At 40.6% G+C, this 14,352-nt stretch overlaps 1 protein-coding gene across 1 annotated transcript in view; it reads left to right on the top strand.

Moving 5' to 3' along the window:
- LOC118379296 (protein eva-1 homolog C-like) overlaps window positions 1-14,352 on the top strand; it is a 204,368-nt gene that overhangs the window by 101,788 nt on the left and 88,228 nt on the right. Inside the window, exon 5 of the mRNA XM_052471307.1 lies at window positions 8,406-8,549. Within this exon, the coding sequence (XP_052327267.1) occupies window positions 8,406-8,549 (144 nt within the window). The remainder of the gene's footprint in view (window positions 1-8,405; window positions 8,550-14,352) is intronic.

The raw sequence follows: 14,352 nt of genomic DNA, 5'->3' as shown, positions 1-14,352 counted from the left end.
TGCAACTCAATATATACATCTTATACACATTTTACAGGCACAATCTATTTTACAATAGTTATATTTTGTTTGTTTTTAGTCCTTCCTCTATTTCTGATGTCCATCCGGTTTGATTTCTATTTGTAACTGTGCTATTTCACAACAGTTCTGAACCTATATACATTTTACAGATCCCTTATGCCTTACATTGTTTATCTTGTTATTAGTCCCACCCTTCAGCTCCATTCAATCCCTCCCATATGTCTCTCAACATCATCCATTTCGGATTTCTATTTGCCATATATTTTTCAACTGTGCTGTGATGCTTCACAAAATAATTGAACCTTTCTATTCTCATAGGTTCTACAGATCGTAAATTAAAAATACATATTTTTGCTAAAATAATTATTATATTATTGATTGATTGACTATGGCTTTTCAAATCAACCAGTATTGCTATCTGCAGCGTTAGTTCTAGGTAAATGTTGCTATTCTTCAGCCATTCCTGGACCTGTGACCAAAAACGAGCTACATATGGACCAAAATAAAATACCAAAATAAATTATCTAATGACTCTGCCTCCTCACAGCAGAATCTGTAGAGCTGGGAAGATTGTATCCCCCATATATATAACATTATATTAGTTGCAAGAATGTTGTATAGTAATTTAACCTCTTGAAGCTAGGGGGCACTATTTTTATGTTTGGGGAAATAATGTTCCCAAAGTAAACTGCCTATTTCTCAGGACCAGATGCTAGAATATGCATATAATTGACATATTAGGATAGAAAACACACTAAAGTTTCCAAAACTGTCTAAATATTGTCTGTTAGTATAACAGAACCTATATTGCAGGCGAAACCCTGAGAAAAATCAAACCAGGAAGTGGCTTCTATTTTGAAAACTCCATGTTCCATAGCCTCCCATTTAAAGGGATATCAACCAGATTCCTTTTCCTATCGCTTCCTCAAGGTGTCAACAGTCTTCAGACATAGTTTCAGGCTTTTATTTTGAAAAATGAGCCAGAACGATAACATCGCGTCAAGTGGTCACATGAGTTTTGCTCATGCAACAGAGTTTGGATAGGTATTGTTTTTCCCTCTCCCACTGTGAAAGACATTTGTGGTTGATATATTATCGATGTATATATTTTAAAAACAACCTGAGGATTGATTATAAAAAACGTTTGACATGTTTCTGTGGACATTACGGATATTATTTGGAATTTATCTGCATTGTCGTGACCGCTCTTTCCTGTGGATTTCTGAACATAATGCGCCAAACAAACGGAGGTATTTTGTATATAAAAATAATATTTATGGAACAAAAGGAACATTTGTTGTGTAACTGCGAGTCTCGTGAGTGAAAACATCTGAAGATCATCAAAGGTAAACAATTAATTTGATTGCTTTTCTGATTTTTGTGACCAAGCTACCTGATGCTAAGTGTACTTAATGTTTTGTCATGCGATCAACTGGGTACATCGAAAATCTCTTCCCAACTATTTTGCAATTTACATGGCACAGCTGTCAGTTTTTTGGTCCTTGAATTAAATTTGTATATGTTTTTATTTATCACACTTTTCTTTACCCATTTGTTCTTTTGTACAGGGCCGACATTCAAGTTCCTTACTTTTTCCCCTTCTTGCCTCTTCCATTTTTGTGATAATGCTGCAATTAATTGGTTGTAATTTTGGGTAGAGCAGACATTTCCATATGTCTGTGTTAGCTGCATGTGTGACATAACTCCACCAGTCCTATTTCTGATATCATTCACTAAAATTATACCTTTTTTGAAAGTTTATTCGAAAAATACTGTTTTTTAATCAATTAGTATATTTGAATTTAACCACAATATGTGTTGTATTGTTTGTTCTGTCTTTTCAGGTGGATTAAACTGAAATTGCAACCAACTTTCTAAGGCTTGTTTAAAAAATAAAGATATTTTTGAGATTATTTCCTTTTCAAACAATCGAATGTGGGGAGGTGTAATCTGAATAAAGGGGAAAAGGCCCTTCCTGAATATAGGATGAGACATTCGTACCAATTTACTAGAGAACCAGTTTGGATTTAAGTATAACTTTTGTATAACTGATGCCTTTAGTGAGAGGTCTAATGCTGTAATATTTAAAGCATTAGCCTGAAACGAAAACATATTTTTAAAGTACTTTACTTCCTCTTTCAAAATATAATTTGGTGAATCATGCACGACTCCATCATTTGTAACAAGTTTTAATTTTTTTTAAAAATGGTAGCATTTCTATATTGAAGATTGAAAAATAATTTGGTGTATGTTTTTCCCCCATATTCCATCCAGTTCGCTTTATTTTTTTAATAGTATATTACACTGGATCTTTCTGGAATAACTTCCTCCATTTCTTTTTGTTTTTCCTCTAACTTATTCTGTGCCTCTATGGTATCGTTTTTATTGCTATCTAACTGTATTGTTAGTCCTTCAATTTCCTTTGTTAATATGGACTCTTTTGATCTAAATTGCTTTTGTTTTATAGATGAGTACTGAATTGCATGGCCTCTAAAGGCACATTTAAAAGTGTCCCATACAATAAGGGGATTGGCTGTACCTATGTTATGTCTGAAACAGTCAGTTATAAATGAATCTGTCCTAGTTCTAAACAATTTATCATCTAGTAGGCTTTGGTTAAATTTCCAATATCCTCGCCCACGTGGAAATTCTGTAAGAGTAATATATATGTAAATGATGTGATGATCTGACCGCATTCTGTCCCCTATCAACACTTTTAAAACTTTTGGTGCCAGAGAGAATGGCATAAGAAAGTAGTCAAGACGACTGGCTTGATTAAGCCTCCGCCAAGTATATCTCACTAGGTCAGGGTATTTAAGTCTCCATATATCCACTAATGCCAATATATCCATGACATTCATGATTTCCTTAAGTGCCTGCGGGTGATTTTCCTTTCCGGTCCATAGAGCTATATAAGACCGTATTAAAATCTCCCACCATAATAATAGAGTCTAGTGTTAAATTCTTTTCAAAGAAGCTTGGGTCATCATTATTCGGACCGTATAGGTTAATAAGCCATATCTGTTTATTGTCCAATAACATATTTAAAATAATCAATCTACCTTGAGGATCTGTTTGAACAATTTGCACATTTGGATAAAAAATACTGTTAATTAAAACCATAACCCTTTTTGAATTTCTTTGCCCATGGGAGAAATATATTTCTCCCCCCAGTTCTTTTTCCACAAAACTTCATCTAAATGGGTTAGAATGGGTTTCCTGTAAACAATAGATATTATATTCCTTCTCCTTTAGCCAGGTAAATACTGATCGTCTCTTCTTATTATCTGCTAGGCCATTACAATTGTAACTGGCTATACTTATTTCACCACTTACCATAATGAGACACAACTTTCAATTCTATTTATCAAAATATATGTTTGAAAACGTACCATTAAAAAGTAAGATGATGATGGAGTGTCTATGTAGCTGTACCATGAAATGTGCATTGCTACTAAGGAAACCTACAATTGGTCCCTACTATTCCACCTGCTAAAAGCCCCCCTCATCCCGAGCTGGGCCGTCATCCCAATGCCCGACAGACCAGCCCTGACCCCCCCTCATCCCATAGCCCTGAACAGACTGGGATCCATCTTTCGAAAAGAGCACACAGTGCCATTTACCGAATTGAAGTAGATCAACTGCCAAATGCCTTTCCATCGCCCTCACCTCGATTTGTATTATATATAGCTGTGGATCATCCTCTATTTTCCCTAACATCTTTTACTCCTTCGCAACAGTTGTGGGATACACACATACACCCACACACACTCAACCCCTTTCCCTCACAACAACCATAGACTCGGATTCTCAACAGTTAACAGTTGCACCATCCCAGAGCCCAACTCAAGAAAGGTCTTGATTTACAAATGCACTTACTGTTGCAGCTGCATGAGAAGGCCTGTAAGACCGTGCAAAATAAATGGGCAGAAATGGAAAGATTTTATGAACCATTGTCACATCCTAGATGATGGAGGTCAAATGTACACCTCTACCCTGAAACACCCACAATACAGTCACCCGTAGTGACCATATTCCCAAGCATCTCCATGCAGTCAGACTTTTGATTTTGTGCCACCAGGGCCACAATAATATGCCCCCTCTCTGAATGTCTGAGTGTGACCACCTCCCCATGGGTTACTGCAGCTAGTGTTGCCAGCACTGCCACTGCCTGGGTGGGGGCAGCCCACCGGAATCCCCACCGACTAGGTACAAGGTCTTCAAGGTTCTCATAAGCAGCTTTGAGAATGTCCTTGTATATTATGCTCTCCCTTTAGGGGGCTTTGGCTTTGCAGGACCAACTCTGCCAGGCAGGCTCAGAATCTGGAGGGGGCAGTGCTGCTCTTGGTCTCTGACCGCATTTTGGCTGCATACAGACCTCTTACAGCAGGCCCATAAATCAGTTAGGGACTTCTTCTTAGTATCTGGGTCATTCAGGTGGGTGTCTAGGGTATAGGGTTGTGGACCGTACCATTAAATTAGGATCATAAATAAATAATTAAGATCTAATTTATTTTTTAAATGTAGTTCCCCATGATAGCACAATAAATAAATAAAATGTATAATTTATTTTTAAACTGTTCCACCATGATAGGACAATAAATAAATAAGAAGTATAATTCATTATAAAAGTATATCCGTCATCTGCACAGCATTAAAAGCCCTCTGGGCACAGCAATACATTGGTTCTGGGATATGCAACCATTTCATTACTCACTCAACTTTCCCAAACAGTTGATGGACAGTTGATACTTGCCCATTGATGTTGGGATTTGACTTTACCGTAGGCCTGTAGACAGATCTATGGCTTATTCATTCCTATCTGTAATTAATAAGCCATAGAAAAATGACTGTTGAGAATGCACAGGTATAATGACTGTTGAGAATGCACAGGTATAATGACTGTTGAGAATGCACAGGTATAATGACTGTTGAGAATGCACAGGTATAATGACTGTTGAGAATGCACAGGTATAATGACTGTTGAGAATGCACAGGTATAATGACTGTTGAGAATGCACAGGTATAATGACTGTTGAGAATGCACAGGTGTAATGACTGTTGAGAATGCACAGGTGTAATGACTGTTGAGAATGCACAGGTGTAATGACTGTTGAGAATGCACAGGTATAATGACTGTTGTATAATGACTGTTGAGAATGCACAGGTATAATGACTGTTGAGAATGCACAGGTATAATGACTGTTGAGAATGCACAGGTATAATGACTGTTGAGAATGCACAGGTATAATGACTGTTGAGAATGCACAGGTGTAATGACTGTTGAGAATGCACAGGTGTAATGACTGTTGAGAATGCACAGGTATAATGACTGTTGAGAATGCACAGGTATAATGACTGTTGAGAATGCACAGGTATAATGACTGTTGTATAATGACTGTTGAGAATGCACAGGTATAATGACTGTTGAGAATGCACAGGTGTAATGACTGTTGAGAATGCACAGGTGTAATGACTGTTGAGAATGCACAGGTATAATGACTGTTGAGAATGCACAGGTATAATGACTGTTGAGAATGCACAGGTATAATGACTGTTGAGAATGCACAGGTGTAATGACTGTTGAGAATGCACAGGTGTAATGACTGTTGAGAATGCACAGGTGTAATGACTGTTGAGAATGCACAGGTATAATGACTGTTGTATAATGACTGTTGAGAATGCACAGGTATAATGACTGTTGAGAATGCACAGGTATAATGACTGTTGAGAATGCACAGGTATAATGACTGTTGAGAATGCACAGGTATAATGACTGTTGAGAATGCACAGGTGTAATGACTGTTGAGAATGCACAGGTGTAATGACTGTTGAGAATGCACAGGTATAATGACTGTTGAGAATGCACAGGTATAATGACTGTTGAGAATGCACAGGTATAATGACTGTTGTATAATGACTGTTGAGAATGCACAGGTATAATGACTGTTGAGAATGCACAGGTGTAATGACTGTTGAGAATGCACAGGTGTAATGACTGTTGAGAATGCACAGGTATAATGACTGTTGAGAATGCACAGGTATAATGACTGTTGAGAATGCACAGGTATAATGACTGTTGTATAATGACTGTTGAGAATGCACAGGTATAATGACTGTTGAGAATGCACAGGTGTAATGACTGTTGAGAATGCACAGGTGTAATGACTGTTGAGAATGCACAGGTATAATGACTGTTGAGAATGCACAGGTATAATGACTGTTGAGAATGCACAGGTATAATGACTGTTGTATAATGACTGTTGAGAATGCACAGGTATAATGACTGTTGAGAATGCACAGGTATAATGACTGTTGAGAATGCACAGGTATAATGACTGTTGAGAATGCACAGGTATAATGACTGTTGAGAATGCACAGGTATAATGACTGTTGAGAATGCACAGGTATAATGACTGTTGAGAATGCACAGGTATAATGACTGTTGAGAATGCACAGGTATAATGACTGTTGAGAATGCACAGGTGTAATGACTGTTGAGAATGCACAGGTATAATGACTGTTGAGAATGCACAGGTATAATGACTGTTGAGAATGCACAGGTATAATGACTGTTGAGAATGCACAGGTATAATGGTATAATGACTGTTGAGAATGCACAGGTGTACTGTTGAGAATGCACAGGTGTAATGACTGTTGAGAATGCACAGGTGTAATGACTGTTGAGAATGCACAGGTATAATGACTGACTTGAGAATGCACAGGTATAATGACTGTTGAGAATGCACAGGTATAATGACTGTTGAGAATGCACAGGTATAATGAGAGAATATAATGACTGTTGAGAATGCACAGGTATAATGACAGGTATAATGACTTGAGAATGCACAGGTATAATGACTGTTGAGAATGCACAGGTATAATGACTGTTGAGAATGCACAGGTATAATGACTGTTGAGAATGCACAGGTATAATGACTGTTGAGAATGCACAGGTATAATGACTGTTGAGAATGCACATGACTGTTGTATAATGACTGTTGAGAATGCACAGGTATAATGACTGTTGAGAATGCACAGGTATAATGACTGTTGAGAATGCACAGGTATAATGACTGTTGAGAATGCACAGGTGATAATGACAGGTATAATGACTGTTGAGAATGCACAGGTATAATGACTGTTGAGAATGCACAGGTATAATGACTGTTGAGAATGCACAGGTATAATGACTGTTGAGAATGCACAGGTATAATGACTGTTGAGAATGCACAGGTATAATGACTGTTGAGAATGCACAGGTATAATGACTGTTGAGAATGCACAGGTATAATGACTGTTGAGAATGCACAGGTATAATGACTGTTGAGAATGCACAGGTATAATGACTGTTGAGAATGCACAGGTATAATGACTGTTGAGAATGCACAGGTGTAATGACTGTGAGAATGAGGTATAATGACTGCACAGGTATAATGACTGTTGAATGCACAGGTATAATGACTGTTGAGAATGCACAGGTATAATGACTGTTGAGAATGCACAGGTATAATGACTGTTGAGAATGCACAGGTATAATGACTGTTGAGAATGCACAGGTGTAATGACTGTTGAGAATGCACAGGTATAATGACTGTTGAGAATGCACAGGTATAATGACTGTTGAGAATGCACAGGTATAATATAATGACAGGTATAATGACTTGAGAATGCACAGGTATAATGACTGTTGAGAATGCACAGGTATAATGACTGTTGAGAATGCACAGGTATAATGACTGTGACTGAGAATGCACAGGTATAATGACTGTTGAGAATGCACAGGTATAATGACTGTTGAGAATGCACAGGTATAATGACTGTTGAGAATGAGTATAAATGAGAATGCACAGGTATAATGACTGTTGAGAATGCACAGGTATAATGACTGAGAATGAGGTATAATGACTGTTGAGAATGTATAATGACTGTTGAGAATGCACAGGTATAATGATAATGACTGTTGAGAATGCACAGGTATAATGACTGTGACTGAGAATGCACAGGTATAATGACTGTTGAGAATGCACAGGTATAATGACTGTTGAGAATGCACAGGTATAATGACTGTTGAGAATGCACAGGTATAATGACTGTTGAGAATGCACAGGTATAATGACTGTTGAGAATGCACAGGTATAATGACTGTTGAGAATGCACAGGTATAATGACTGTTGAGAATGCACAGGTATAATGACTGTTGAGAATGCACAGCTGTAAGTAGCCATATGGTTTGCAGATGGTGCAGTCCTTCTGTGTATGTCAATATTATAGAATGTGTCGTATGAGACTCCTCTCTTCTTGCTTAGTGGTATTCTCTATGGAATCAGAGGTTGTCTTCATCTATTCTCTCTAATTCACCCTCCCCCCCACCTCTCTCTCAGACTGCCAGTCGGGCGTGGCTCTCCAAGTGCTGATGGCCCGTTGTCAGGGGAAACGGAGCTGTTTGGTCCGGGCATCCACACGAGAGTTCGGGGACCCCTGCTACTCTGGCACCAGGAAATACCTCAGTGTCATCTACACCTGTGGTGAGTCTCCAGTTGTACCGGCTGCAGTTCTTTCACACAACACCCAGTCAGCAGTTCCTTATGTGGACACTAGGGGGAGCTGTTCTCTCAAGTTTCATGTTCTATTAGTGGTAGGAGGTACATGTAGTATATAAACGAGGGATCATCAACGAGATTCAGCCGAGGCACAGTGTTTTTCTTAAGCAGATGGTCAGGAGGCCGGAACATAATTACAAATAATTTGTAGACTGAAAATTGATCGCAAGAAGCCCAAACAAATGTTTGACTAAAACAGTCCTTTCAAACCTTGCTTACTGATTGATGGTATACGATCACATATATCTCTCTATTATGCATGGCAACACTGTGGAACAGATTTCTTTAATCAGTTGGAGCTGATTGGCTGGTGTTTCTACAGTCTTTTTTGCTAAGAGAATTTGGGGGAACCCTGGTATACACCGTCCAATGAAATTCCTGGTATACACCGTCCAATGAAATTCCTGGTATACACCGTCCAATGAAATTCCTGGTATACACCGTCCAATGAAATTCCTGGTATACACCGTCCAATGAAATTCCTGGTATACACCGTCCAATGAAATTCCTGGTATACACCGTCCAATGAAATTCCTGGTATACACCGTCCAATGAAATTCCTGGTATACACCGTCCAATGAAATTCCTGGTATACACCGTCCAATGAAATTCCTGGTATACACCGTCCAATGAAATTCCTGGTATACACCATCCAATGAAATTCCTGGTATACACCGTCCAATGAAATGCTTACTTGCAGGTACCTTCTGGACAATGCAACAACAGTAATAAATAATAATAGGAACATAAAGTAAATGTCTCAGAAGAACAGAATAAACATGTTAACATCAGTAGAATACAGGAGGCCCAATTTATAATACAATATTTACACATGTTTGGGGAAGAGAAGATTAGGGAACAAGTGTTTAATTTGTGCAGTTTTTAGCAATCGTGTGTGTGTGTGTGTGTGTGTGTGTGTGTGTGTGTGTGTGTGTGTGTGTGTGTGTGTGTGTGTGTGTGTGTGTGTGTGTGTGTGTGTGTGTGTGTGTGTGTGTGTGTGTGTGTGTGTGTGTGTGTGTGTGTGTGCGTGTGTGTGTGCCAAGTTGCGGAAAGCTGGTGCAGGTTGTCAGTCCAGTTCAAGTGTTCAGCAGTCTGATGGCTTGTAGATAGAAAGTGTCTCTGAGCCTGTTGGTATCAGACCTCATGCTCCGTGTGTCCGTGTGTGTGTGTTCATCTATGTTGATGTGGGGCTGATGTGGATGGCTGCCTATTGATACAACTACGTATGTGGCCCAAGTTTTTTCCCGGCCTTTTATCACTGTCCGTCTGTCTCTGTCCGTCCGTCTGTCCGTCTCTCTCCGTCTGTGCGTCTGTCTCTCTCTATATTTATCATGTCTGATGACTGTCTGGTGTTTGTAGGAGTGGTGCTTGACAGTTTAGTTTCTGCTCTCTGTCTCGACGGAAGAGAGACGGGTTTCGTCTCCGTCTATCCAGCCACCACACCCCCAGGCTAATCCTGAGCTGGCACAATATCATTTGTTAACACGCACATTCATAAACTAATGGACACACACACACACACACATTGTCCAGATGCCTGCTGATCCAGGGATTGATCCATCAATGCCAGGGTCTGGAGCCTTTCAGACCGGACATGTCAGCAGCGACACACATCACACATACTCACCAACCCCCAACCACCCCAAATGACAATGCGTGTCCACCTAACCCATACACTCACACACAACCCCCTAATGCTGATCAACCTCTGTCATGAACCCTGTTTGAATGCTCTACAAGAGTTGTCCAGTATCTATCAGAACAAGAGCTGTCCAGTATTGATCAGAACAAGAGCTGTCCAATATCTGTCAATAGATAAACAGTAGAGATTTACTCCTGACCATGTAGAGTGTGCTCCTGACCAGCTCCAGAGATATAGAGTGTGGTCCTGACCAGCTCCAGAGATGTAGTGTGTGCTCCTGACCAGCTCCAGAGATATAGTGTGTGCTCCTGACCAGCTCCAGAGATATAGTGTGTGCTCCTGACCAGCTCCAGAGATATAGAGTGTGCTCCTGACCAGCTCCAGAGATGTAGAGTGTGCTCTTGACCAGCTCCAGAGATGTAGAGTGTGGTCCCGACCAGCTCCAGAGTGTGCTCCTGACCAGCTCCAGAGATATAGAGTGTGCTCCTGACCAGCTCCAGAGATATAGTGTGTGCTCCTGACCAGCTCCAGAGATATAGTGTGTGCTCCTGACCAGCTCCAGAGATGTAGAGTGTGGTCCTGATCAGCTCCAGAGATGTAGAGTGTGGTCTTGACCAGCTCCAGAGATAGTGTGTGCTCCTGACCAGCTCCAGAGATATAGAGTGTGCTCCTGACCAGCTCCAGAGATAGTGTATGCTCCTGACCAGCTCCAGAGATGTAGTGTGTGCTCCTGACCAGCTCCAGAGATGTAGTGTATGCTCCTGACCAGCTCCAGAGTGTGCTCCTGACCAGCTCCAGAGATATAGTGTGTGCTCCTGACCAGCTCCAGAGATATAGTGTGTGCTCCTGACCAGCTCCAGAGATATAGAGTGTGCTCCTGACCAGCTCCAGAGATGTAGAGTGTGCTCCTGACCAGCTCCAGAGATGTAGAGTGTGGTCCCGACCAGCTCCAGAGTGTGCTCCTGACCAGCTCCAGAGATGTAGAGTGTGGTCCTGACCAGCTCCAGAGATGTAGTGTGTGCTCCTGACCAGCTCCAGAGATATAGTGTGTGGACCAGCTCCAGAGATATAGTGTGTGCTCCTGACCAGCTCCAGAGTGTGCTCCTGACCAGCTCCAGAGATGTAGAGTGTGGTCCTGATCAGCTCCAGAGATGTAGAGTGTGGTCTTGACCAGCTCCAGAGATGTAGAGTGTGCTCCTGACCAGCTCCAGAGATATAGAGTGTGCTCCTGACCAGCTCCAGAGATAGTGTGTGCTCCTGACCAGCTCCAGAGATATAGAGTGTGCTCCTGACCAGCTCCAGAGATAGTGTGTGCTCCTGACCAGCTCCAGAGATATAGTGTGTGCTCCTGACCAGCTCCAGAGATATAGTGTGTGCTCCTGACCAGCTCCAGAGATATAGAGTGTGCTCCTGACCAGCTCCAGAGATAGTGTGTGCTCCTGACCAGATCCAGAGATATAGTGTGTGCTCCTGACCAGATCCAGAGATATAGTGTGTGCTCCTGACCAGCTCCAGAGGTATAGAGTGTGCTCCTGACCAGCTCCAGAGATAGTGTGTGCTTAGGTATGGTGGGAAAAAATGGAAGGAAAATAAATAATGGAGTAGGCATAATGTAGGGAAATGGATGGAGAGAAGGTGTGTGTGTGTGTGTGTGTGTTTCAAATCAAATCAAATCAAATTGTATTTGTCACATACACATGGTTAGCAGATGTTAATGCGAGTGTAGCGAAATGCTTGTGCTTCTAGTTCCGACAATGCAGTAATAACCAACAAGTAATCTAGCTAACAATTCCAAAACTACTACCTTATAGACACAAGTGTAAGGGGATAAGAATATGTACATAAAGATATATGAGTGAGTGATGGTACAGAGCGGCATAGGCAAGATACAGTAGATGGTATTGTGTGTGTGTGTGTGTGTGTGTGTGTGTGTGTGTGTGTGTGTGTGTGTGTGTGTGTGTGTGTGTGTGTGTGTGTGTGTGTGTGTGTGTGTGTGTGTGTGTGTGTGTGTGTGTGTGTGTGTGTGTGTGTGTTGATGCAGGGTGTGTAGTGCAGGGGAGTCTTTTGGCAAGGAAAAATCCTTCTATCTGTAGTGGAATGCAGTGTTTTCCATTAGTGACTGTCGTCGTCTGAGCAGGTTTTAGACTCATTTTCAGCCAACTACTTTTTCCACTTCATATTAACTAGTCTACTTTTCAATTAAAAGTTTCAGTTCGCTAGTACGTCGAGCCCTCTCCTGCCGGGATTGAACGATAAGTACCTTCTCGCAATCTATTGACATGATAGGTGCCTGTCGGTCACAAAGCGTACAATGACAGGGAAACACAGTCTGCTGTCTGTCCCGCCTCCCGGTACAATTTTTGCACCCTGGGCTTGGTTGCAGTCAAATTTCTTTACATGGAGGGGAGAGAGCATGATGCTTGTCAATTTGCAGGTCCCATGTAATGTGGGTTGAGCAGAAATCTACTTAGCCTAATTATGGTTTTCTGGCACATAATGTTTTTTTTTTTTTGCGTGTTTCTCAGAGCCAGCCACACGGAGTCGTGGCGCATAGGCTATTTACTGTGCTTTGATTGACAACTGAATAGCAAGTGTTAAATAGTTCATAAAAGGTGTCAAACTGACTGAATAAAGTCAATCTCAGAAAACTCTTTGCCATTTATAAATCATGCAATGTGGTTATATGTCTATGGTATCACAGTGGGAGAAGTAAACCATAGGATTTCCTAGGATGTCTGGGCTTGCCTAACCTAAACTAGCAGACGTAAAAGAAATGTCTGAAACTAGATCCACTACATACTGGTCTTCACGAGAAGAAAAATAACTGTCGGAGGTTCTCTTCTGCAATGTTCAACCAATCCAGTAAATGTGGAGGAGGAGTTAAGATGGAGTGTCGCGTTGTTAACCACCAAATGTGGGAAGTCGCATCACAGCTCTCTCTTAATATTCCCTGAAAATCGGAACTTCCGGTTGTCGGGGACTCTGCAGAGGCTTGCCAGACAGCAACCACGTTTACATGAGCACAGTATACTGGATAGTCGCTTATATCCCGCTTATGGTCATATTCAGGATAAACTGTTTACATGCACCATTGATATCCCACTCATGAGTATCCCTGTATCCATGAATAAACACAATATTCCTCATTGAAGTTCATATGGATTAAATGGAATAGTAACTGAAAGATGGACGCAAGTGGAACCCCTCGACAACATTCCGCTGAAAAGGCAGCACGCAAAATTCAAAAATATATTTTTTAAATATGTAACTTTCATATATTCACAAGTGCAATACAACAAATTAAAGCTTAACTTCTTGTTAATCTACCCAATTTCAAAAAGGCTTTACAGAAAAAGCAAACCATATGATTATGTTAGGTCAGAGCCGAGTCACAAAAACACATACATCCATTTTCCAGCCTAAGAGAGGAGTCACAAAAAGCAGAAATAGAGATAAAATTAATCACTAACCTTTGATGATCTTCATCAGATGGCACTCATAGGACTTCATGTTACACAATACATGTATGTTTTGTTCCATAAAGTTCATATTTATATCCAAAGATCTCAGTTTACATTGGCCGTTATTGTTCAGTAATGTTGTGCCTCGAAAACATCAGTCGAATTTGCAGAGAGCCACATCAATTTACAGAAATAGTCATCATAAACTTTACTATAAGATACAAGTGTTATGCACAGAATTAGACATATACTTCTCATTAATGCAACCGCTGTGTCAGATGTTTTTAAAAACTTTACGGAAAAAGCAAACCATGCAATAATCTGAGTACAGTGCTCAGACAACAAAACAAGCCATACAGATATCCGCCATGTTGTGGAATCAACAGAAGTCAGAAATAGCGTTATAAATATTCACTTACCTTTGATCTTCATCAGAATGCACTCCCAGGAATCCCAGTTCCACAATAAATGTTTGATTTGTTCGCTAAAGTCCATCATTTATGTCCAAATACCTCCTTTTGTTAGCGTGTTCAGTTCACAAATCCAAACTCACGACGCGGGGGCAGGTCCAGACAAAAGTTCAGAAGAAAAGTCATATTACTGTTCGTAGAAACATGTCAAACGA

Source organism: Oncorhynchus keta, chromosome 19 (genome assembly GCF_023373465.1).
Source record: "Oncorhynchus keta strain PuntledgeMale-10-30-2019 chromosome 19, Oket_V2, whole genome shotgun sequence".
Classification (NCBI taxonomy): domain Eukaryota; kingdom Metazoa; phylum Chordata; class Actinopteri; order Salmoniformes; family Salmonidae; genus Oncorhynchus; species Oncorhynchus keta.
The sequence above is the reverse complement of the archived record's forward strand: the minus strand, read 5'-3'. Positions and strand labels throughout refer to the sequence as shown.